Source organism: Lepeophtheirus salmonis, chromosome Z (genome assembly GCF_016086655.4).
Source record: "Lepeophtheirus salmonis chromosome Z, UVic_Lsal_1.4, whole genome shotgun sequence".
Lineage (NCBI taxonomy): Eukaryota > Metazoa > Arthropoda > Copepoda > Siphonostomatoida > Caligidae > Lepeophtheirus > Lepeophtheirus salmonis.
Genome location: NC_092584.1, coordinates 6,562,252 through 6,586,302, shown reverse-complemented (window position 1 = coordinate 6,586,302; position 24,051 = coordinate 6,562,252). Strand labels below are relative to the sequence as shown.

The window sequence follows — 24,051 nt, the reverse complement described above, 5'->3', positions numbered from 1 at the left end:
TGGCCGTTTCCAGCGAGTGAGCTGGAAGGGGTGCATCCCCCTCCAATAAAGGAATGTTTGTTTTTTACTAGAATATTTAATATTTGAAATTTAATTCAATTTAAAAAAAAAAATACCCAAACAATTTGGTTTTTCAATTTTTTTTTTTTTAATTTTTCAAAAAATTTAATTTCCTGTGGATATCTATGAATTTTGGAATTTTTTCTCCCCAAAATTATATATCTGAAATTTTTTTCATAAAATTTTATATTTGAAATTTAAATATTGATTTTTTTTAGTATTATTTTTTAATTTTTGTCAACAGCTGTGGATTTTTGAAATTTGTTTCCAAAAAATTTAATTTTTTGAGAACATTTACGTAATTTTTAAATGTTTTCCAAAACAAAATTGTATTTTAATTTTTTTCTAAAAAATTTAATATATAAAAAAAAAAAAACTATTAAATTTAATTTTTCTTTTTTTTTTTTAATCAGATTTTTTTTTTCATATGAAACAAAAAAAAAAAAAATGTATAATCTTTAAAGTAATTGTTTCATTTTAGCCCAGAATGGGCTTAAATTTTTAGCCATCCGTATCAGCATGCATTGTCCGTAGCTTTTCTTTCGCTGTACTGTAGTATCCCTTATTTCAAGGAAATTTTGTTCCAGGATTTTATTTAATACAGAATCCTTATGAAAAATTTGTTTGAACCACGTAAAAAGTATCGTTTTCCAAAAATCTTTTAAGGCCACCAAACTTCTTGGGAAAATTTATACGATTTCTAAATTTCCTTCTGCCCCTTCCTTCAGGTTCTAAAAATTACATATATTTAGTCAATTTTCCTGCATAAAATATCTGAAAAAGTTATCAGTTTCAAAGTATGGGTTATTTTACGTAAAATCCGCGAGTTTCATATTTGAATTATTGCCACTATATTTTTCTTAACAAAAATCGCATACATAAAAGTTCTTATTTGGAAGAATATATATTTTTTTAATTGCTTTATTTTAAATCTAAAGCTAAAGAATAAGCCTTATATTAAAACTTAAAAAGATTTGTCGTCAAGAATTATCTTTATTTTATTGATTTTTTCTGTTTTACTTAGAATTTTCTTATAGAAAATTTAATAAATAAGCAATGTGAGGTTGCTGAAATTGTTCCGAAATTAAATATACTTTAGTAATTAATATTTTAGAGTCAGGAAAATCAACCCAATTTAATATGTTTTATATCCAATAAATAATAATTTATTAATTAGATGTAACTCATCTAATCAACTATATTTACGAGGGTACTTTGAATAGTCCTTGAAAAGCCCAAGAGATGGCACTACTGTCGCTTATCGAGGTTATTTTTAGTTAGTAGCATCTCTTGGAAGAACACACATCAACTTTCAGCCAGATTAATCCTTTTCTTTCTGCTTGGCACTCCTTTGAATAGTGATTTTTCCAAATATATTCGCATATTAGAAAAAGTTTTTCGAGAAAAGTTTATAAAATCGATAACTATAGAGAGAAAATAAATATTTGAAAATTTAAATTTTTTGGGAAAAAAAATTTGAAATACTGTTGAAAAAGAGTATGCTAGATTTCAGCTCTGATAAATATTTTTTTTTTTTTGCCAATCAACACTCGATTGAATTTTCCCATGTTTTCATTTCGTTAAAATGCTGACTTATAATATCAAAAACTATTCAATACAAAAAGATGAGTTATATTTATCATATTCATACGTAGATTCCTATAAAATATTATTTATTTACGTAACAAACGGAATATAGATTGATGAAGGTTTTAAGGACAAATTAAACCATAAATGAATCTTTTTCTAACTTTTGAAAGTAACACCCGTAGTTTTTTGATGAGCAGCATTTTAATACTCTTTTTACAACAAGTATTACTGTCAGAGCTGGTTTTAAGGGACACTTCCTGCTATGTATTGTCTTTTATTTACTTTTAGATCATGACGTAGGGATTTGTTTTAAATAGATAGTAATGTACCTTGTACGAGTTGATATATTTTAATAGTTATATGTATGTACATCCTTTTAAATGTAATCCCTTATAGAATATATGATTTAGTGTATGATTGTACACCCAGTCCAAAGGTGTTCTTATTGACTTTACTCCGGTCCGTTACTTCCGTCTGTTGGTGGTGTTCGTAGAACATTACACTTCCCCTAGACCTTATACTTTGACGTAAAATATAGCTGCCCCGCATTTTATCTTTATTTAACATCCCACTCACGGGTAAACTAGCCCTGATGGAAGCCCTTTTCATGAGAATCAATCAAAATTACTTATTAGTCGAACATTTTTGCCAATATGAAGAATAACAATAGTTTTTTAGTGTAAGTGAAACTAATATTTTGAAATTTCTTGAACTTCAATACGATTAATGTATTTGCATAATGAATATTCAAATAAACGATTATTCCTTGTTGAAATAGATACACATTTAAAAAATAATATATATATAAATACAATAAAGATAATTATTGAAAAGCATAGTCTTTTTGGACTCAAACGAATATATACGATCCCTTGATGCAAGTTTTGTAAATATAGGACCATTTTTTGTCTCGTTCTTGTAATATTTGGAAATGCTTCGTCTTTTAATCGTTAAATATAGCACTTTGAGGACGTATAAAGGCGTTTGAGAATAGAAATAACGCAATTTGAAGCTTTTCCAGTATTTGGGATAAAATATCATAAATACTTATTATTCGGTTCCAAAATCAAGGATTCAAGTTCTTTTTTTTCTTTGTCAGGTAGACTTATCAGCCCATTTTACGTTATTAAATTAATCATCTCACTTTGTATCGAAATATATGCCAGTTACTGGCAAATGAATATTTGCAGCACATTCTATTCTTCTTCTAATTCGCATTCTCCTAAATTTATTTTTGTCATCTGGACTTGGTATATAATTTGAAGGAAGTTTTGGAATAAAAAAATTTATCATATAAAAAAAGTTTGTGCTTGGTAGGGAATACTTTCTGGAAGGGAATATGTCAATGAAGAAAGTTTGAGAACCAATGTTCTACACTTAAGAAATTCTTCTAAGGAAGATACCAATTAATGTTAAAATAATTTATTCACAATTGAACTTGATTTTTTCGAATTACCATGATATGTATGCTAAATACGAGGTATATTAAAATAATATGAGACATTGATATTTCAGTCCCGTGCTAAAAACGTTTTCCGACCCATCTGATATTTGGGATGTCTTCTTATTTTTATGCATAACATTGAAATATAAATAGACATATTCGATTTTCTAACTTTTTGGTTTTCGACGGCCCACCTTAATGTGAAATACTTATTCAAAATGGGAGAATGGTCGATCCTGACTTGGTGATTGATCAAAAATCAGCACCGTTCATACGATCCCTTTACTTTTTTCCACACGGAATATATTAAACGATTATCAAAAGACATCTTTAAAGCCTACGTTCATTTAGACGTTCCTTTTTTATTGATCATGAGTCGAACCCAGACTTGAGCATTGATCAGAAAATGAGAGCTGTTCTACGATCTACTCACTTTTTAAAAGCTTGAAATGAATTGATTGAAAGATTACTGGAAGACATCTTTAAACTGCGTTAATTATTTTTGGTTTCTTTTTTATTGTACTTCAAAATACTATTTTGTCCGCTAGGGGACATGAAATGATTATGTCTCGCTCTCTTGTGCGTTCATTATTTTTGGTTCCCTTTCATTTTTTTTCAAAATTATCCATACTACAAGGATCAAAGCTGAAAGCAAGTGGCGAAAAGACGGTAAGAATAGGCAAGAATTTTTAAAGTTTCTCTCTAAGTTGAGAAATCCATAGCTACGGCCACTGACGATATTATGTTTTGCGTACATGACGACAAAAAATTATTTTATAAGTTTAGTATCTTTAGGTTTTTTGAGGTTAAAAAAAACTATATTTGTAGACATCTAAATTTTGACAAAATTTAATCAAGTACAGGGCGAGGAACCAAAAATTAGAAAATTGGCCGATTTCACTTCTAAATATTTTTATGGCAAACTTTTGCAAAAGTTGGTAATTTCACAATTTTCTATCTCTTTATTCACTATGTCCCCCTCCATTCTGAACGGGGACTAATAGAAGCACAGCTGGCCTTGATGAAGTTTGAGAACAAGTTATTCCACTCCTCCATAACTACAGCTTTAAGGCCATCGATATTTGGGTGAGAAGTCTTGTTCGTCTTGTCCTCCAAGGGATACGGGTCCTCCAGGGTCAAGGAGTTTCACGTTGGGTGAGGACGAAGGCCAGAAGTGGGACGGCCAGACGCCAGCCACGTTCTCCCTTCAGAAATGATGCACCTCTGAGAGGTGTGTGTCGGGGCGCCGCCTTGGGTAAACAAATAGTTGGACCTGGGGAACGTGCTCTTCAACCATGTTAAGACATGGTACATGAAGGCCTTGAAGTAGACGTCTATGGTGCCTTTCTCGTTGGCCTTGTAGAAGTAGGGAGGCATCTTGCTAACGTCAGACGGCACGACGTCGAGGAACATGACCTGAGATGGATGTTTGACCCTGAATGTTCCCTAAACTTTAACTCTTGATTCAGCGATCATTTATCCTATTCATAACGGAGTCCACTCTGAAGATTTTCTTATCGGTGAAAAGCATTTGCGTGGAGAAGATCGCACATCCTCTATTGTTTTGCTTGTTCCTCGGACATTTTTGATCACACAAAAACAAAATTAAAGCTTTTTGTGAGCTCTTTGAATGGTGCCAAATATAAAAATGGCAGACTTTTATAACTGAGGCTATACGGCTCGAAGAGGATTCTAATTTTTGAGTCCTCACCCTGTATAGTCATCATATTGTTTTTAAAAATTGAACGATGAACGCTAATAAATTAAAAAATGAGCTCCTGAACGGAATTTTTTCAAAAACGAACAAATCACCAAAAAAGTCTGAAAATGTCCAAGCATGGATTGATCATAGGTCTATCTTTATTAAAAATATTCTTCATCAGTTTCAAACATTTCCTATATACCATTCCCGATCATATTTAATTGAGCAATACAACGATTTTTATTCAGCTTCCCAAAATCAATCATGATGGCAAAGGTTTTATAACTCTGAATCGTGTGCTTGAATCTTGGTAAGTCTTCCATTCTAATAGTTTCCGCTATGAACAATTGAAGTAGTTTAAATTTTATAATATAAAATAATTTTAATTATATATACCAAATTTTGTACATCTGGCAGGGCTAATTTAAACAAATAAAGAAAAAGTAAACAAGAGATTGAACTTTTACTCATTTTTTTAATCAATTTATATATAGTAGCTACAAATCCCAGTAAAAATAAAGCTATTTAGTTTCAAAAAGTATTTATTCATAGTTATAGGAACTATATACAATAAGCGAAAAAATATAAAATAATGCTCCAAATCATATGAGTTATAAAAAAGTATTTAAAATCATCAATTTAGTAAGAAATATTTCTATATATATTGTGCTATTTCAAATTATAGAAGAGTTTGATTATGAGTTGATCCAGACTTGGACATAAGATAAAATGAGTACTGTGCATCCTATTCGTTCACTTATTGAACGCCTGAACGGAATTAACTGAACGATTAACAAAAACCTCATTAGTTGTTAATTATCTTAGATTTCTTTTTTTATTATTCTCCAAAATACTTTTTTGTCCGCTAAGGAGTCTGAAGATATCATGAATTATATACGTGTAATCAAAAAGGATTATGTATCGCTCTCTATGAGTTTCTTAGGATAAAAAATGTGCTGTTTTTTTTTGCAGCCATTTAAATTTGTACACAATTTGATCATATCAAGTTGTTATTTTGTTTTAATTGTGGAAAGAAATTAACGAATAAGCGCTTGAACAGAATTTTATGAAGGAAATAGTGTGAACAGGTCCGAGCAAGGGTCAACTTTTATTAAAAAAAATCTTCATCAGATTCAAACATTTCCTGAATACCATTCCCAATCATTTTTAATTGAGCAATACAACGATATTTATTCTGTTTTCCAAACGCAATAATGTTGGCAAAGGTTTTATAGCTCTGAATCGTGAGTTTGAGCCTTGGAAAGTCTTCCATTCTAAGATTTTCCGTTTTGCACAATTGAAGTAGTTTTAGCTTTAGCTTATCCAGTAATTGTACAGCATCATCAAGTAATTTATGATCTTCGGTTAATGATTCCGAAATGGGGGCGTTTAAGCGTAGATTCATTTTGTGGGTTTCCCCCATGTCATTATTGATATCATTAAAAAGACTAGCTGTATATTCGTCATCTGGAATAGAAAATAAGATAATATTTGATGAAAATGGAAAAAATCGATTGAATATTATAAATACTTACATTTAGCGGACTCCATCTGCAAAACAGAGTAACACTCTAAATGATTCATTTCAAGAGCTATTTCACTCGCAGTCCCATTTACACTATTATTGACTGTTCCATTCTTATTGATGGCAGCTCCAATGCGAATTAAATATTTGAGCATTTCTAAATTACCATGATATGCGGCATGGTGAGATAAATTTGAATAACCATCCATGGTGATTTTACAATTCACATCTGGAAAGGCACGAATAATGGCTCGGAAGAGTGATGTATTATCCGAGAGAACGGAATATCTTAAAATATTTCGAAGAGATGAATTTCGGTTAAATCCTTGAAAGTAAGATCGGAATTCTTCCGTTGGGAGACTGAACAAACGAGGATTCTTTATGGCCATGGGAAGCACACCCAACAATTCTGATGATGTCACGTTCATGTTTCAATGAGGATACCACAAATGATACTGATGTCTGATGGTTTGGATTCAACAGTTTATATATGTTCATTAAACACTCATTTGTTTCATTAGTAAAGTAGCCCATGGGGTCAAACTTTCGACAGTTTCGATATACTACTATTAGAAGAAACATTCTTGGACAACATACGAAGGTATATACTTTTTTATACTACTAATTAAATGTCAGATTTTGTAAGACTCATTACATTTATAATATCTTCTAAATATAATAATGTCGGTAATAGGAAAACTGCCCTGGGGAAAATTGCCCTTAGAAGGTTGCCATGGAGAAAAATTGACAGTTAGGAAAATTGCCCGGGAGAAAATTCCCCGTCTTTTGTTCAAACTTAATGATGAATAATAACATATTATAAATTCGCTTAATATTATAAATACTGGCAATTTGACATATTTGTTTGTTCCATCCCCCAAGGGAGTACTCTCAAGTATAAGTAATATTATTGCAATACAATTTCATTGCAATTTTTTAAATTCATCCAATCTTCTAAGAAGTGGATCGAGAAGATTGGTAAGAAGGGAAGAATAAATAATTTAGGGCCTCTTCAAATATGTTTGAATACCCTCCACCCTTAGATTGGCCCGGGGGATGGTTTGGGATAGCTAAAAACCATCAAAAATACGTCCAAGGAATTCCTTTAATACCAAAAAAATAGTTAAGAGCCTTCGGGGTATTGGAAGGTGCCCCTGGATCCTTAACCCCCCTCCACCAATTTATCCAATACATCCAAGAAACCCATCTTATACCAAAAAATAGTTCAGAACCCTCAGGTTGCGCGAGGGGTTTGGGGGTCACACTGGATCCTTAAAAACCACTGCCAATTCATCCAAGGACCCCTCTAATAACAAAATATAGTATAACTGGCAATTTTCTTCAGGGTAATCTTCCACGGGCAGTTTTCCGCACAGGAATAATATCTTCTTAATTAAACCTTCCCTAACAAAAATTTTGCCTCCAAATTTTTAAATATTTTTCGTAATGGACAACAGTTGTTATCCAACTTTTCATAGATTTGTCTAAAATGAAAAAAATGTTATCAAAATTTTTAATCTTTAACTATATATATTTGTTTATTTTATGAAAATAAATGTGATTCCAAATTTTTTTTTTTTTTGATAGTACGTAAGCTCCCATAAATATGTACAATGTACTCGGAATTTTAGTAAAAAATTTATCCAAAAAACATGGTTTTTATTTCTACAAAAAGGTCATCAAATTTATCTTTTATAAAAAATTAATGTAAATTTTACGATATTTTCTGAGATGATTTAAAATTTAACAATTTTTAGAACCACTGTCCTGGAACATTCACGCTCCAGACTATCTCTCCTAGTTGATTATTCTTGAAACTTAAAAGGCAAATAATTTCAAGACACTAAATTCAAAATTGAATCTTTTAAGTATTTACTTATACTCGAGCAGAATATTATTTATTATTATTATTATTTTTAAATCAAGAGGGGAAAAATGCCAATATGCGCAGGATAATGATAATTATTTAATGGATACCTTTTTAAAAATGTGATTTTTGTAAAAATATTTTCCCTTTTCCCTAAAATAAAATTTATTTTGTCTCAAATGAATAAATATTTTCCAGCACTCTACTTAAAGGTTTTTATCATATTCATCAAATAACGTTTTTGTAGATGATGTTACTGAATGTTTTTCATGAGCACACCAGGGACGTCCGCAAGATATTTTAATGGGGGGCTAGAAAAATCCCTTAACCTTTTCTTTTTTTTTTTTTTGGGGGAATTACTTTTTCACCCATGAATGCGTATTCGTATAACACTTTGGGTATGATACAGAATGACTGATTGGTTCCAGTTGATTTTCATTCATCTTTCAATTTCTAGGAGAAAGATAAAAATATCAAACAAAAGTAGCCATTTCATTATAGTGTCAACTTCGAATGGCTCTCACCGTCATGGACCTTTGAAATTGTATTTATTGATGATCTCATTACATTGTCTAAGAAATTATTTAACCAATCTTCTTATCATAATGATTTCATATCAAAAATCTTCAAATCCAAATACATATGTTCTCTCTCGCTGTATCCATTCTGTTAGTTTGAGAAGAGCAATTACTTATGTAATTATGATTGAAAAAATTACAAGACTGGTTGGATGGCAAATATATAGGATATATCAAGGATTTATTACTTTCAAATCAAGATAAAGTACCTTCATTTTAAGTAGTAATTTCTTGTATCGAACATTTGTGGATGTTGCTAGTCAGAGGAAAGTACAGTGGTTCTGATTGTTTGAGTATCCCAAGTATTTCGTAGGGCTACAATTTGTTTTTAAATGAAAACTAAGTATTATATGTTTATGTAAAACTAGAGAAAAGCAACTTTAGCTTTTGAAATTAAACAACATAATTTTAAAATTCAAACTTCCAGAGTTCAGTAACATAACTTTAAAATTGAAACTTATGAATCCATTTACAAACAGAGAATGTCGTTAAATAAGTCATTTTCAATTAGCCATAGAGGTCAAAAAACGCCCTTTGAACACTGAAACTTACAAACATAACTTTTTGATTAAAATACAACAGAAAATCTAATTAACAGGTCAAGTGTTTTCCTATATTCTTGAAGAATATAGAAAAACACTTGTTAGGTTATCGTCTTCAGTAAAAATAAATGAATAACCTTTCGAAAATATATGAAAAATACTCTGTTTACTATTTTAGTTAATCATAAAAAGTCAAAATCAATTATTTTAACTGTTCATTTTATGTCTATAATAACTTTTAATTATTGTATTAAGTATATTCTTTAAATCCGTAGAATATGGAATAGGAAGATGAGAGGGAACGTCTTGAATATCATTAAAAGTTAAGAAGAAGAAGAAGGGAACACAATTAGTCGTTGTGTGTTATTCAAATCAAGGTAAAAAATAAAATAATATTGTTCAAGTGTGAGAAGATGCTCCACAACTTCCAAGTAAGTGGATATTCGGAATATAAAATAATTTCACCCCTCCCCCTTTCTGACTATAATATTATAAAAGTTAATAGACGTACGCTGTATGCAGACGACAATTCATTATATTAAATAGAAAGAGTAAAAAAAAAATTCTTATTATATGATGTCTACAAGTTGTAACTTGTACAAGAAAAATATAAGTTTGAAACCAAAAAGTGAGATGAATAATTTTATATGTAGGATACTGAGTACCAGGGATGAGGATTATGCTATGATTAAATATTCCATGGAGGATGCATATATGAATGATTTCATTTTTGTTTATTTGAATACAAATTAATAAAATATATGTAATATATATATATTATAAAGTTCTAAAGGCCAGGGTTTATATATATTATTGTTAAATATATACTCCCGCTTTAATTTGAATAGATTAAAACGAAATGAGGGTATGAATTAATAGTTGAACATCAATAGAATGACCAATGTGCTACGTCAATAATGCATTTTAAGACGAAGAAATTGGAACTTAATTGTAATAACTAAGCTGTACAGACGTCGCAACTTGTATTCTTGGATTAAATAGCGCATAGTGTATGAGAGGTTTCGTTGACGCAGGTAAAAAGACACAAAAGAGAAAGAAAAGGAAAAAGTGGAGTGCTTATTTCTAGAGCAAGCTGCGAGTAATAGAAGTCAGAAGTAGTTGCTCAGACTCAAGTGCTGAAGAACGAGAAGGACCTGTACGTTGTTGCATTTATATATATGACTTATTAGTTATTTCTAGATTGATTCCTATTCTTCTTCGATGAACTCATCATCCCTGGTGAATAATTATTCTCAATGGATAAGGAGATTCGAGTGATTTACCATGTGGATGATGAAGAGACTCCTTACCTCATCAAGCTTCCCTCATCCCGGGAGCTTCCTTGCCTCTCTGACCTGAAGGCTGTGATCCACTCCGAGTCCAGCCCCATCAAAAGAGACTTTAAATTCTTTTTCAAATCCAAAGATGACGACTTCGGAGTGGTCAAAGAGGAGATATTCGAGGATGAAGCCACTTTGCCGCTCTTTAACGGACGGATCGTGGCCTGGCTCGTCTCCACGGGGAAGTTGGAGGATGAACTCTTGCCTTGTGAGAGAGGCAAAGGAGTGGGAGAAACGCGTCCTCCCTCATTCCAGTAATGCCAGGAGAATCACTAACTCATATAAATTTAATATACTCGTTGTTAACTCTCTTCTTTTTTAGCGGAGGGAGACATTTTGACGTAGGACTCCTCTCCTCTGACAGCACCTTAATCGACAGCACAATCACCACCCTCAGCTCTCATCAAGACATTGAGGATGAAGATCAAGATACATTCGACGATGAAACAGAGTCTAATCTCACCTCAGTCAGTCAGGCAGCTCGAGAAAGACGTCGTCTCGAAATGGAGGCACGGATGCGAAGTCGAGCTCGTCCTCAACCCTCATCAATACTCTCTTCAGAAATTGAGCTCTCTACTACGAATTTTGAGTCGGAGGATGCGTCTTCCATTGTGTCCTCGCGCTTTACTACTTCCACGGATCATACCTCTGTATCTCGTAATGCTTTAAAACAAAGACAGAAACGGAAGTTAAGGCGAAGGGCTGGGGATCATCATCGTTTAGAAAGAGCTGGCTCTATTTCATCTGTTACGGATTCTACACTTAGTTTGAATTTACTTACGGTCACACTCAATATGGATTCTGTCAATTTTTTGGGTATATCCATTGTTGGTCAAAGTAACAAGAATGGCAATGGAGACTGTGGGATCTATGTTGGATCCATTATGAAGGGTAAAGAATAATACTTGTTTAAAATGTTCTAACTATTGTCCTTTATCCTTTCAAAGGTGGAGCTGTTGCTTTAGATGGGCGCATTGATCCGGGTGATATGATACTCCAAGTAAATGATATCAATTTTGAAAATATGTCCAATGATGACGCCGTTCGAGTGTTGAGGAACGTAGTTCAAAAGCCAGGGTAAACTAATATTTTAACAATATTGGCTAATTATATCGGCACACATTCGTTTGATTTACAGTCCCATTAAATTGGTGATAGCCAAATGCTGGGATCCTTCTCCCAAAGGTTATTTTACACTCCCTAGGACAGAACCCGTTCGACCTATCGATCCAGGTGCATGGGTAGCTCATACGGCAGCTGTGAGAGGAGACTATCCTGGCAGAGCCCCTTCCGTCACGACATTGTCAGCCTCTTCAACTCTTTCCAGTCAAACAGTTCAAAGTGAGTTTGATTCCCTCAATATATATAGATATATGTCGTGTATAAGCTCAATAGAATTGAAATCAAAAGAGGAGATTGAGTATTACAAACTAAGAATTTAGAATAAGTATAATACAATGATTGTAGTACCATTAGATGTTCGATATATTAAGAATTTTTGGTTTTTTTACTTCACTTGTGTGAATTGTGAATTGATAACTAATTGTCACTCCACACAATTTCTTCTTTGTTTAATCAGTTCCAGTACTGATAGTACTAAGTACTCCTTCAAAAGAGCAACAGGACCAGTCCTAAGATTGGTTTGAAGTGGACCGAATGAATAAGGACCGGCACAACAAAAGGAACACCGTTCCATTACATCTCGATCTATAATAAATAAGTTTTTTGTTTTGTTTTTACGGTCAAAATGAAATCTAGCATCATTTAATAACTGATGTTATAATTAAATAAGGAGATACAAATTAAAACTTGGACAATCCACTTATTAAAATTTTAATTCGAACATAATCACATCTTGTATACAACATATATATATATATATATACAGAGTGGTCCATATAATTTGGGAAAGTCTAACGAACCAACTAGATGGGGTAGAACCATATTTTTATTATTATTTTAATGCTACATTCAATTATTCATAATGAGATCCGCCTCTCTTGATAACCTCGGCTACACGGCGCCGGAAGATTTGACAGGTCCGGGTGACCTTTTTCGGATCCAGCTTTGCCATTGCAGTAGTTCTGGTTTGCCACTCTTAATTTAAATTCCCTGGGTGGATGGAATAGCACAAGGAAGAAATTATACATTCCAACAAGGCCAAAAAAGTGCAGAATGTCCTGACCACAAAATCTCCTCACTTTTGGATCCCGAATTATCGCCCTGCAAGTAGCCCATGTGAATTCTATCTCTGGGGAGGGTCGAATATGTGGCCTGTGCCAAGTAATATTCGTGTGGCCGATGTTATCAAGAGAGCCAAATCTCATAATGAATAATTGAATGTAGTTCTCATATAATAAATACTTAATGATTAATGATTCTATCCCATCTATTTCGTTCGTTATAAGCCTTTAAAGATTTCCCCCAATTAATATGTACCACTCTGTATATTTCTGCGTTTTTGCAATAAAACATTGTTTAATCTTTATTTTCTAGAATCTCCAATCCTTTTACCTCAACCCGAGCCTCTATCCATCAATTCCGGTATGGATGTAATAGTATCCAGTATGAAAAAATGCGACTCGGGCTTGGAAGTTCGTGATCGTATCTGGCTCAAAATTACACTTAACAATGCATTTATGGGTTCAGACGTAGTAGATTGGTTGTACAGTCACGTAGCCGGATTCTCGGATCGTCGTGAAGCTAAAAAATATGCTAGTCAAATGTTGAAGAACAATTTTATAAAACATGCTGTGAATAAGAGCACTTTTAGTGAACAATGTTACTATGTATTTGTGGAGACCGGTGGGACGGGGAGTGGATCAGAGTTAAATGAAGTAGCTAATGGATTGGGGAAAGTATCATTGAATCCACCTGACGAGCCTCCTCCTCCAATTCCAAGCAATGTTTCTCCGTGGATCCCTCCTCCGAGTGATAAAAGCTCTCTCTATACACCAATATATAATCCTTCAGCACCGCCTCCGTCAGCAAATTATGTCCCTTATGGAAGTAGTGAAAACGGTTACAGCACTTTTCAACAAAGCACTGTTTCCAGCTCAGGTATTACTTTGAATTATTATTATTTTTTCGTGTTGGATTCGAGTTATAACTATCGATTTCTAGTACATGCATCAGGCAAACAAGAATATTTTGTCATTGAGTTGATATAACTTCAACAATGAAGTACGTTCCACTCCCTCAATATGGCAGTCAATCCAATGACTCATTAAATAGTGTAGGAAGTTTTAGAAAAAAATTTATTTGCATCATCATCAATATTAATAAGGCAAAGTTAGTCTGTAAGTACGTACACTCTTGGATATTTATAAATTAGTGTATTTCATTATGTGACCATGAGATACAATTGGAGTATTCCGTGAGTTAATGCAACTACAGCGAAACAGTTTTTAAGCTCTTTTATTTGTTGATCCTATGTTGACATCCAGGATTTCAATATTTCCCATAATATTAATGAGAAAAGGGGTTTCATTATTCTTATAAAACTTGTATGTATGGGACCCCAAAATGACCAACATCAACAATGCTTAGCGCATGGTAAAACGCTCTAATATTAAAATAAAGTTTTTCTGTTTGTCGATGTCTTAATAGCTCTAGACAATGCTGGGCACTACTTCTAGTAAAATCATTGAGTAGTAACTGTATATATTATCTCCAAAGCTTTTCTTTTTCATCACATTAAGCTATCATACCTAAGGTTAATTTTGTAATCCATTAGCTGGCATGTGCTGTGGATTGAGCAGATTGGGAGTCATATTTGGATCACGGGCCGTATTTTGAAGGCTCTTGATCTGCAGCTACATTTATGAAAGCTAAAAATAAAGGTTTTTTTGCTTGTTTATAAATTGTCTAAGAAGAAAAACCAGGCGTCAATTAAACTAAAGAAAAATTATCATGCAAAAAATATAACAAGGAAATTTATAAGGAACTAGAATGGGCACTCGGTAGAGCAAAACTCCGTCCATGATCCTTTTTTTCTAAATAAAATATCCTTTCTTTTCTATGTTAAAGTAAAAAATGTACGATGTTGAAATTTAATATTAATTGCGTTCTTACTTTTATATGTGTGTGTTAAAATGTATTGTGTCCCACAAAGAGATGATTGAAGCTCTCTATCTCAATTTATTCAAGTGATGGTGGGAGAGTATGCGTTTTTGTCCTTTAATCTTGACCTTGCAATTTGTATCTATATGAAGCATTTTTATTAAACCTACATAATGCCACCAATTAGAGCTCTGTTCCTCAAAATGTTCTTAAGTTATGGTCGACTACACTGGCAAGAAAAAATTTGGGAATGAATACTTTTTCGTCATTTTCATCAATGTTTATGACTTAGTCAATATTTTTTACTTTAGTCCGAGGAAAATTATCATGAAAAAAAGTAGATTCATCATTTTTTTAAATTATTTGTCTGTAAAAATCCAAATGTTTTGACCAGGCTTAATTTCTTATGTAGTGTTTTAATCTGGCAAGTATGAGAGATTGGTAGTTAATTCCCTTTGAATGACTATTATTCCATCCTGAAGGTGCAAGTCATTCCTTCTGGACAGAGATTAATTAGAAGGAAGTTTGTTTTTCAACAATTGATTTATTCTGGGAAGACCCACATAGAAAAGCTTGGAATGATATCACACCTACCTAACTTGAAAAACTAACAGCAATAACACCAAAAGTCTGTAAAGCAGTTATAGCTGCAAAGGGAGGATTTTTTAAAGAAGCAAAAAAAAAAAAACTAATACAAAATACTTTGATGAATTACAAATAAATGTTTACTATACCCATATTGAACCTAATTACTGTGTTACCTGATGATAAAGTCATTGGTAGTTAGAAAAATAAATGAAATTCATTTTTTTTTTTTTTTTCAAACTTTCATCTATTTTTGACCTCTCAAAATGTAATGGCCTCGTAGTGTAACCATATATAATCTTCGTAGTAAGTAATCTAAATCAATCAAACATTTGCCGTAATCCTGATTAACAAAAGACAAATAAGCAGATGCCTCCGTTCAACTTGTTTGCGGAGGAACCTACTTAAAAAAGTTACCAACAACTTGAGATAATATTTATCTATTAATTTAAAATTTTGATCATTCGATTTTTTTAAATAATATTACGGAGGGGCTCCATTAATTTTCATAAAACTGTTAACGAACATAAAATCGAGGGTTGTTTTTTTTCCCCCGAGTTTGAGTAATACTCAAATCCAACACTGTTATCTGTAAATCTCTTGAATTATTAATCTATTTTCAGGATCATCTAGAAGAGTTGATTGTCAACTTCTTGCACCAAGTGGAAGCGAGTCGGACACAACGACCGGAATATATCCCCCTGCTGCCACCAATCTACAACGAGATTGTTTAATCGTAAACAGTGTTCCTGTTATGAACAAACAATAGGAAACATATTTATGTATCAAAACAATTTATAATTAATTGTCAATCTTTATCCTAGCATTTTATTTTTACAATTTTTAACATTTTATTTACTATTTTTCTATTGACTCAATGGATGCTATATTGTCAAATTTAGGCAAATTATAATTTTATTTTGATTTTTTTTTTTTGGTGTCAATGAAAAGTGGTGTTTTTTTTCTCATAATAAATAATTATGTATATTTTACATGCTTGATTTTTTTAACTCTTCAAAGTTGTAGAATATTTTTCCTTAATAAATATATATTTCTATTTAATTATTGTAAGATGATCTAGTTTCACAAGTATCGGATTCCTTCATAGGCTTGAAGGTTGAATTAATGCTCTTTGAAACAATTACATTAGATAATAAATTATATGTAATTGATTAAAAATGGAATTACGTTCAATCAGAAGTAGATGAAAGGAAAAGAGGGATCTTGCTGTTCAGTTTAGTGGTGTCTGGATCCTTATTTAGGACTGAATAATTCAGTCCCTAAACTTGTAAAGTTCGGCCCACGTCACTGAACTTTTTTTTTTTTCTAAATCTGTTATAGTCTAGTACTGACAGTCCGAAGGACCGAGCTTAAGACTGAAATGGACCGGATAAATTAAGACTGATAACACTAGTTCAGTGTCTATAATATATGGATATATTGGTATTCGATCATCATTAATACCGAGTTGTTATATTTGGGAGTCGTACTGTATATGATTCATTTTATTTTATTATTAAATTATAATATTTACTCATTTATTAATCAAAATCTAATGAAAATTTGTCAAGTTGTTGCCAGTGATCTTGGGTTATGTTTTATTCAATTTTAACTCCTCCAGCTTAAATAACCTTTGTGATCCTTGGCCTAAATCGTGCTGCAGCCTTGATTACACATGATCAGCTGGGATCATCCTACAGTTCTTGGTGTGACTTGCCTTTAGAGAACTAACACTACTGTAGAAGTGTTTAATAGCTGTTTTTGAAAGATGCCCCACAGATAATAGTCGAGAATGTTCAAATCTGGACTATTACTGTCTTTATATCAGCTTTTACGAAAAACGGGACACTCTTGCATAGGTATGACTGATTTTTCTTGGAGGTATGGCACGCGCCAGAGTTCTACATAAGTATCACATCTTTCAGGACAAACTTTTCCATCCAGGATATCTAAACACCCTTAATATTTACTCAGCTTTTTTGAGATCACAAGTACTTTTGTAATTTGCTAGTTAATTTCTGCATCCAACACAATTTTTTCCTCATCCAAGTGCACAATGACATTTGAAACCCCTTTGTGCTTCAAGTAGTTCAAAAGCTATGGATAGCAATCAGCTCTTAAACAAAAAAAAAAAGGGATTCAGCCAGTTACAAAAATGCAATTTTTACAATTTTTGAATACTTATGTAAATAAGTAATTTTGAAACTTCTTATTTCAAAACAACCCGTGTTTGTAAAGATCCTCGAGGATTTTCAGTTATTGGAAGAAAGATAGGCTCTACTGTAATAAATAAAAAGGTTCATTATCAAGTCGTCTAAAATAAAAAACCCTTATTTTTAAAATTAATCCTTCATAGTATTACAATAAGTTATGTGTGTGTCTGATTTCCATTCGTCTCGCTTGGAAAAAACAATGATAAAAACTTCAAAATCGGAGACAGATACAAATAAAAGTTTTTCAGAATTCTGAGTTACGTACGTAAGGCTATGTTTCATTATGATCAGACCAGATTCCTGGGCTCTGGATCATAAAACAAGATCGATTCCCCGTGTCTCAAATTTTATTTTTAAGGTATGGGTTATCGATTCGAAAATGCACCAAAAAAATTAAAAATTCCAGAAAACGAATATTGTACTAAAGGAAAAAAGGGAAGTGTATATTAAATACGAATTAACAAAGGGAATTAAGTAAATAAATTAAGGAATAAGAGGATTAGTGAGATTAGTGAGTTATTCATAGTTATTATCTTCATTATAGCCGAAGAATGAACATGGCGAGTTAACAATGGTAATTGCAATAAATAAATCACAAGGTCTGCTAAAGAGGGAAAAAGGAACATCTTATATATGTAATTATTGTATTTATTACAAGAATTATCCTTACTTCTGGTGGCGATAAGTTGTCTATTTTTACTTACAAGAAAACAGTTCCCAAATAAGATAGCAATGACAATGACAATAAATGGCAGTTTTAAAGCTTTTGATTAAATTGTTTTATATTTACCAAAATAAGTATTTTCACATGGTCAATTATATGTTGCATTTTCGAGAGTGTAAAAAGGGGATTCAAGTTTGATTATATTTGCATCAAATGGACAGAAAGCATCAAATAAATGTTGTATACAAGGAGGTTTTTGCAATAGAAATTACATATTTTTATAGTTTATAGCAGATCGTTTTAAATTAGAATTTCAACAAAAACAAACTAAATGTAAATTAAATTTAGTGAGATCCGAATAAAATAATTGTTTTTCCCAATACACAGAAAAGGCGTCCTTATGCATAATATGGAGGCTTGCGAATAACGATTCCCTGATCGCTTAGAGCAACACCAAGATCGTCACACGTCATAGTATATCTTATTTCCCCACCCTTCTTGGCATGTTTTTCCTTTCCACTTCCGCCTCTCATTTTGCAATGTTGAAGAGCATCGTTGGCAACATCTGACATGAACTTTTGTGCTGCAAGGGAGATAAGTCGTACGATTTTGGGATCATCATTCTCAAATCCTACTGATGACAAATAATGTTGAGTTAAAGCATCTGGGATAGCTGGAGTATAGTCCTCCAATTGCATTAGGAAGTCCGAGATGGGAGGTCCTTGAGTTGTAGCTTCATTTATGGGCCCGTTAGAAGGGGGATTGTGTCCATTCAAATTATTTGACATGCTTGATTGTTATTCAGAGACACGTATTGTTGTTTACTTGGTCTATTCAATTGAAAAGCAATGTTAAATTAATATAATAATAAACTTACAGTAAATAAATGTTGGCGCCAATTTACGATTTTATACCTATCAAAAAGGAAAGATCATCTTGTGATCTTATTCAATCTCAAGAATTCCTATGGAAAAGGGAAGAAGATGATGTTGACTTAATGCGGATTTTTTACTTTATGTTCTTCCTTAGCGAAATATTATATATATATTAACAAATTGTTATATGAGAGACTATAAGCGTTTTTTTTTCTTATATTCGGATTTGAGCAGGCTTGTAAGCATTCCGCTATTTTGGCGTTCCGTTCAACAAAAAAAATCTTTGTTCATCGTTCAGCCATTATTTCCGTTCAGCGATCCGTTCATCGTTTCAATAATAACGAAGTACCATATACATTGTACGACAACACATTGCAACTTCCACTTAGATAGTGTCAGGGAGGCCTCATTTGAGAACTAGGTTTCAAGATTTTTTTACACAATAACTCAGTGAATTCAACAGACTAAAATAGGTTCATTCATTGTCGAGATGGAGGCCATAAGGCAAAGTATAGCCGATTTGATTCGAGCACAGCAACAAGACAAGAAGAACTATACCATGGATTAGTCGAGAAACTCTAGGGAACAACAGCTATCTCGCCTATGCGGTCGATGAGGTTCCGCCTGTAAACCAAAATAAGTTCCCAGCCTCCGCTATGATCTTGGGAATCGTGGCATCATACGAGAAGAGGATGTCCCGTATTAGTTCCATAAAGGCATAAAAATCGTGGCCTAGGAGTACCTGGACGTCCTCAAGGAGGTGGTTTTGCCTTGGGTGAAGTCCAACTACTCAGAGGGAAGTTATGTGTTCTATCAGGACTATACTGCGGTCCTTACAACACACAAGAGCAGAATTTATTATTTCTATTGGCCCTTTTGCTGAAATTCCCGACAAAAGGATGCTCCTCGGCCCAATGATTCAGAATTATTGAGCTGGTCAAGCTTAGGTAGAGTACTAAAAACTTTCATGTTCTATAAGAGCCTTTAAAAAGTGCCCACTCAGCACCTCCTATCCCCCCTGTGGCACTGCCACAAAATAGGACTTTGCTTTATCAGTCCTTCAAATCATATTTAAAAAATTAAAAAAATATATAAACATGGATTTCTCGAATTTTTGTATGTATTATTGGAACAAAACGCTAAAATCTGATTTTTACAGTTCAACGTTGAAAAATCAGATCCATTCATTGGACGCCGTTCAATTTTGCATTCCACTTACAAGCCTGGACTTGACCATACATTTTTCAGTCTAACATTTATAGTCATAAATGGCTTAGGTAGAATGAATTCCTTACAAAAGCCAATGGTTCAACTAAATCACTTTTTGTATTAACAAAGACAATGAAATTATGCCAATTCTCAACCATTAGCCAATTTACGCTACGCAATTGAATAGATTTCTAGAATTTATAGACATTATAGCAATAGAAAACATTAAAAGTGAAATTATATTATAGAGTAATCTCGGATGTACACGTATAATGTGTTTTATTTCAAATTATTTTATTATTGCTTTAAACAACTCCAGAATAAATAAAAATTTGTCAATCGACAACATTTAAAGTTCTTCCATCCCTATGGCCATTATAATTAGAAGGATTAGAAATATGTTCCTCCTTCAACCATAATGGAGATAAAAAACTAACACTAACTCGCTAATCCTCATCCTAATTGCCTTTTCTAATTCGTATTCAATATACTTTCTTTCTTTTTCTGTTAGGGCGATATTTTGTTTTTTATTCTTTTGGTGCATTTTCGAATCAACAACTCACAACATAAAAAAACTTTGAGACACGGGGAAATCGATCTTATTTTATGAAAAAATGGATCTGTCCCCATTTTTGAAATAAATCCCCCATGTTTTTTTATCAGCGGATATACAACTATAATATTATATTATAATAGTTTATATATTTATATGAACTAATGAAACTTTTCATATCTCCCACTTCACACCTTTTTCTTTATTTTTTCTAAAATGAGATTGATTTGATATTGTTTAATTAATTTTTTTTTTTAAATAAATGACATAAGGTTAGAGATATTTAAACTCAAAAATAAAGCAAAAGTCATCCGTACTTTTTTATAAGATAATTTAAGCAAATTGCTTGTAGAATTGAGTTACATAACTCAACAGCTATCAAATGATGCATTATCTGCCTCAATTTGTTAAGGGGTTTACAATCAAAAATAACTTGAATGTAAAGGGTATTCAAGTATTAATTTTTGATCAAATTCATGATTAAAATATTCTCAAAGCTGGGTTGAGTTACAGATCTAGGATTTCATTTCTGAGTTTCGTAATAATAGATGATTTAACAGGGAATTTTAGTCAAATCAGATGTGGAAATTTTCCAAAGAATTACCCAGGTCCATATTATAAAAAATACTTGTCAAGCATTTAGGGATAAAACTAAAAGGAATAGACCATCATCTATATTTCAATTCTTTTAATTGTAGTAAGAGAATCATGTTAATTAATTATATTAAATTCGTACATAGAGTATTTGATCACTTAAAATATAATTCGATTAAATAAACATTGTTAAATTCATTTGATTGATACTTCATGTTAGTCTTTGAATAAAATGTGCATAATTAAGATATATATGGAAGTGAGTCGGCACAATTTCCCGAGTGAATAATAATAGTTATTAATAAGTAATTACATATGTAACATTTGTTGGGATTCTGTAAATTGAATTGAAACAACATTTCCCATGCAGTGGAATGTTCTGTTATAAACTATAAATGATTTATATGAATAAGTATGAGATCAGGGCAGGGATATAGGCAAACTTTGTTTCTTTCTACTACAGCTTTCGTTTTGGACACGTTCTTTTTAAATGTCCAACTTTACGACAAATGTCACATTTCTTGGGTCTTTTCTTGTTGATATATTTCTTTTTAGTCTCTTCAATAAGCAGCCGCTTTCCCATATGTCTTATAAAGAAACAATTACAACTCAAATGAATCAAACATCGAGGTGGAGGATCTTTCTCTTCGTCATAGGTTGGATCGATTTTTGATGCTGACATCCCTTTCTAAATCTGTTGAAGGGGGGAAATGTTGATTATTTAAAACTTTCACATAAATTATATATTTATTTAATAGATGATATTATTGTACGTACGGTCGTGATCCCTTTTTCATAATAATATATTCTGTACGACCTTGATCCATAACAGCTGCCCACTGGATATAGCAACCAAACCTATTATATTTTTCTTTGATTTAGCCACATATTGAATAATATTTTTCCCAAGGACTACAAATTAGGACTCACTGCATTCTTGATAGCATAACTATTCCACGGCTATCGAACGTGTACATGTAAATAATGGATTTGAGGATGAGTCAATAACTACTACGGACTCAAACTACTAAAATTATCAAACCTTAATTTATCTTAATCAAAAATGAAGATATTTTGTGGTTTAAAATGTTTCTTGTTTGGAAAAAGAAAATTCTACAAAATCTATATTTTCTCTCTTCTAAACAGGAAACATTATAAACCACAAAACCTCTTCATCTTGAGAAGGGAAAATTGTTAAGGTTTATAGTTTATAAACACATGCGATAGATGTGGAAACCCATGTTTTACTCGTTGGAATATTCGTTACTCACCCTAACACTATCCTCGCTAAAAAACTCATTTTAATTGTTGAAACTTATAATTTAAAAATTGTTTTCCTAATTTACTTTCCAGGATTAACTTAAAAATTAATTCAACTTATTTGAATTATGGTCATACGCGTAATTAACAGTTTATATAGTCTACACATCAATATATTTTACTATAGTCTGGTTATAACTTATAACCAATATGTTTTTAGTGGTACTAATGCTTATTAATATGAATGCATATGATATGTAGAAAATTAAAGTTTTTAGACGGCTAATATTTATTTTTTGCAAATTCATCCTTTATGAGGGAAAATTCATTTTTAAATTTTTTTTATGGAATACGAATATATATTAAAATTTTCAAAAGTACAGTAACTTCAAGCTGTAACTAGTATTTAAAAAAATAAAAAATATAATGATAGTTACTAAGATAATACTCTAGTATTGAAATACTGCAAGGGCTAGAGGAATGGACGTTTAAGCTTAAATCTAAAGGGATATGCCAAATAAATTAGTAGCTAGTATATTGAAAATCAAATTTGACCATTCAGATTTATGTTTAATAGCTGCCCTTCCCTCATGTATATTTAGAAATATTCATTTATCAAATATCATTAATCTATATTAGTGTGCAGACAAGTTTGTCATTAATTTTATTGATCTGAAGAGGACTTTTAACTGCTTAATTAACTGCGTAGTTCCAAGCAATGTCGATTAAAGTTTTAACTATAGCTAGTCTAAAAAATCAAAAAAAAGATTACTTTTCAAACGAACTGGGATTAAGAGGACACATTGCACAAAAGTCAACAAGTTTCTTTATAGTGTTGCCTGTGGGACACATAAATTTTTCATAGAGAAAATATGTCCGTCTTGGAATTTTTTTGTAGTTGACTTATTGAAAAAGGTTAAAGGTAATATCTGTATCACTCTCCGATTGAAATACTCATTCTATTTCAAAAATGTTGTCTTGGTGGAAGATATATTAATTGTATCACGTGACTTCTCTAAGTTTTTCTGATGATATTGAAATAAAAATGGAGTAATATTGTACAAAGTCAATTAGGTTTTACCATTTGATTTTAACTATAAAAATACACATCCCCTTACATGAAGGTTGATTGATTGACCCTTGGTTCACTCGCTAAAATCCCTAAAAATGGATGGATTTGTTTTATTTATTTTTTTATCTCTTAGGGACGAGAAAATTAAGATAATTGGAGAAAAATATTTTATTTTTTTCATAATAATACATAGTTAATTTATATCTACAAGACATAAATAAGACTGTATAACGATGTAATAAGATATTTTTAATACGTTTTAGGGTCAGATATAGGCAGTTCAGCCCTTTTATTTATTGGGTCCCATTTTAATATT

At 31.9% G+C, this 24,051-nt stretch overlaps 2 protein-coding genes, 2 long non-coding RNA genes and 1 other non-coding gene across 7 annotated transcripts; 2 read left to right on the top strand and 3 right to left on the bottom strand.

Annotated features, from left to right (window-relative positions):
* Positions 1 to 3,633: 3,633 nt before the first annotated feature.
* Positions 3,634 to 16,357, top strand: LOC121130116 (segment polarity protein dishevelled homolog DVL-3). Of its 3 annotated transcripts, none has more exons than XM_071893811.1 (7): positions 3,634 to 3,763; positions 9,584 to 10,902; positions 10,971 to 11,539; positions 11,596 to 11,725; positions 11,787 to 11,989; positions 13,145 to 13,708; positions 15,919 to 16,357. In XM_071893811.1, the coding sequence occupies exons 2-7, from the start codon at positions 10,565 to 10,567 to the stop codon at positions 16,062 to 16,064; spliced, it is 1,950 nt and encodes a 649-aa protein (XP_071749912.1). In that variant the 5' UTR covers positions 3,634 to 3,763; positions 9,584 to 10,564; the 3' UTR covers positions 16,065 to 16,357. The 3 variants fall into 3 exon arrangements, 1 of the variants encoding a protein (XP_071749912.1); XR_005868602.2 differs by lacking the exon at positions 3,634 to 3,763 and adding an exon at positions 13,772 to 13,947 and having other exon boundaries at positions 10,353 to 10,902; XR_005868603.2 differs by lacking the exon at positions 3,634 to 3,763 and adding an exon at positions 13,772 to 13,951 and having other exon boundaries at positions 10,379 to 10,902.
* LOC121130117 (uncharacterized) lies at positions 5,772 to 6,804 on the bottom strand. Its single transcript, XM_040725831.2, has 2 exons — positions 6,332 to 6,804; positions 5,772 to 6,263 (listed from the first exon to the last, which is right to left on the bottom strand). Exons 1-2 carry the CDS (start codon positions 6,747 to 6,749, stop codon positions 5,908 to 5,910), a joined length of 774 nt encoding a protein of 257 aa, XP_040581765.1. The 5' UTR covers positions 6,750 to 6,804; the 3' UTR covers positions 5,772 to 5,907.
* A 1,915-nt stretch (positions 16,358 to 18,272) lies between the features above and the next one.
* Positions 18,273 to 19,286, bottom strand: LOC121130292 (uncharacterized). Its single transcript, XR_011783947.1, has 2 exons — positions 19,087 to 19,286; positions 18,273 to 19,002 (listed from the first exon to the last, which is right to left on the bottom strand). It is a non-coding gene; the product is annotated as an uncharacterized protein (transcript).
* Positions 19,287 to 19,332: 46 nt separating this feature from the next.
* Positions 19,333 to 20,610, top strand: LOC121130293 (uncharacterized). Its single transcript, XR_005868650.2, has 2 exons — positions 19,333 to 19,468; positions 19,521 to 20,610. It is a non-coding gene; the product is annotated as an uncharacterized lncRNA (long non-coding RNA).
* An 837-nt stretch (positions 20,611 to 21,447) lies between these two features.
* On the bottom strand, positions 21,448 to 22,748 carry LOC121130416 (uncharacterized). The gene is made up of 3 exons (XR_005868729.2): positions 22,675 to 22,748; positions 22,181 to 22,363; positions 21,448 to 22,097 (listed from the first exon to the last, which is right to left on the bottom strand). It is a non-coding gene; the product is annotated as an uncharacterized lncRNA (long non-coding RNA).
* Between the last annotated feature and the right edge of the window lie 1,303 nt (positions 22,749 to 24,051).